The following is a 1,977-nucleotide window of genomic DNA, read 5'->3' as shown; positions in this document are numbered from 1 at the left end:
TAAAATAATTAGTATTTTTGAATTCTCTAAAATGTTATTAACTATTGTCAAATAACACATATAAATGCACATTTTATCATAAAAATAAAATTAAAATTCTAATTTGTGGAGGAATTTTAATGATTACACACTTATAGTTATGATTGAGCTCTTTAGTCTCGTATAGAAGAAGTAATCATGCAAAAGAAATATGAATAAGATGGTTAAAGGAACTCAGAATAATGATTGTAACTGATAGATTATGAGAATAATCTTTATATTAGGAATATTAAATAATATAAGTGAATAGATTATGAAAATAATTTTATATTAGGCATATAAAATAATATCGTTATTATATTATTAGTTTCCTTATTAATCTTTTATAATGTATATATATTGGAGATTTCCCTGATGTAAAGGGCAAGAAGATTAAACAAGATTCTCTCTATTCTTTCATGGTATCAGAGCCCTAGGTTCTCTTTTCTTTCTTTTCTAAACCCAGCTTCCGCTTCTTTTCTCTAAACCTAACTTCCGTTTCTTTTCTTCCTCTCTTCTTCATCTATGGCCGAAAACAAGGTTCATCCAGCCACCATTGTTTCCAACATCAAGGCGTGCATCCCTATCACCCTTGATTATGAAGGAAAACAATACAACAGCTGGTCCACCCTTTTTCAACTTCATTGCCGTGCTAATATGGTGATCAACCATATTCAACCTCTAACAGTTAATCCTTCGGTCGCGGTTCCCGCTCCGAAGGAATCCGAAAAGGCTTTAACACAGAGACTTGATGACATTGTTCGTCAATGGATTTACGGGACCATTTCTAATGATCTCCTAAATTCCATCCTCGATCCTGATGACTCGGCAGTTGATGCTTGGAACAGATTGCAGCAATTTTTTCTTAACAACAAATCTGCAAGAGCTTTGCAATTTGATGCGCAATTTACAAACACCAAGCTTGCTCATTTTGATGGTGTTAAGTCTTATTGCGCTAAGCTAAAAACTCTAGCTGATAATTTGAGGAATGTTGGAGATAAAGTCTCTGACAATCGAATGGCTCTACAACTTTTGAAAGGCCTCTCGGAGGAATATAAGTCCTTTCGAACGTCCGTTCGTCATCTTAACCCGTTGCCCTCTTTTGATACTCTTCGTTCAATGCTTGAATTAGAAGAACATGAGAATGCTGCTGATCTCTCTATTGAGTCTCATGTAGAGGCTCACATCACGCAATCACATTTATCGTCCCAAAATAATGCTGATAATTCCCATTATTCTTCTCGGGGTAATAATCAACGTAATGGTGGCAATGGCCAGAAAACCACCAAGGGAAAGGGCAGCTCCGGTAAGGGTAAGGGTGCCTCTGGCAATCAACAGTGTAATGGTGGTGCCTCGCAGCAGCAGCAAAACCCGCAGCGTGGTCCTACCGCCTCGCACCAGCAGAAGACCCAAGCAGGATGGATGTATCCTCCACCTTGGGCATATTGGCAGCAAGGCCCTTGGGCTCCTCCTCCTTGCCCATATCCATCATAGGCACCAGGCCCATCTCCTTGGTCCGCCACGAAGCCCAGTCAGCCTGCATATCAGACCGGTATCCTCGGGCCACAACCACCTCAGGCTTACTATACGTCAGGCCCATCGTCTCAAGATTACATGTCAACCAATATTGATCAAGCAATGCACACAATGACATTGTCTGATCCAAACTACTATATGGATACGGGTGCTACCTCTCACATGACAAATTCTCAAGGTAATTTATCGTCATATTCTCCCTTGATCAATAGTCATAATAATTCAATTATTGTTGGTGATGGTAGCAAAATTCCAATTCATGGTTATGGTCACAAATCTCTACACCAAAACACACTTCAATTAAAAAATGTCCTTCATGTTCCAAAACTAGTCAAAAATTTCATCTCCGTTAGGAAATTCTCTATTGATAATAATGTTTTCATTGAGTTTGATCCTTTTGGGTTTACTGTGAAGGACTTGCAG

At 38.6% G+C, this 1,977-nt stretch overlaps 1 protein-coding gene across 1 annotated transcript; it reads left to right on the top strand.

Annotated features, from left to right (window-relative positions):
- Positions 1-543: 543 nt before the first annotated feature.
- LOC124909741 lies at positions 544-1,512 on the top strand. Its single transcript, XM_047450389.1, has one exon. It carries the CDS (start codon positions 544-546, stop codon positions 1,510-1,512), a length of 969 nt encoding a protein of 322 aa, XP_047306345.1.
- Positions 1,513-1,977: the final 465 nt, after the last annotated feature.

The sequence above is a fragment of the Impatiens glandulifera genome, chromosome 7 (assembly GCF_907164915.1).
Source record: "Impatiens glandulifera chromosome 7, dImpGla2.1, whole genome shotgun sequence".
In the NCBI taxonomy this organism is placed as follows: Eukaryota; Viridiplantae; Streptophyta; class Magnoliopsida; order Ericales; family Balsaminaceae; genus Impatiens; species Impatiens glandulifera.
Note: the sequence above shows the minus strand (reverse complement) of the source record. Positions and strands in the feature narration are given on the sequence as shown.

Coding starts and splice junctions, on each gene's coding strand:
- LOC124909741 (XM_047450389.1), top strand. CDS start 544: ATGGCCGAAAACAAGGTTCATCCAGCCACCATTGTTTCCAACATCAAG.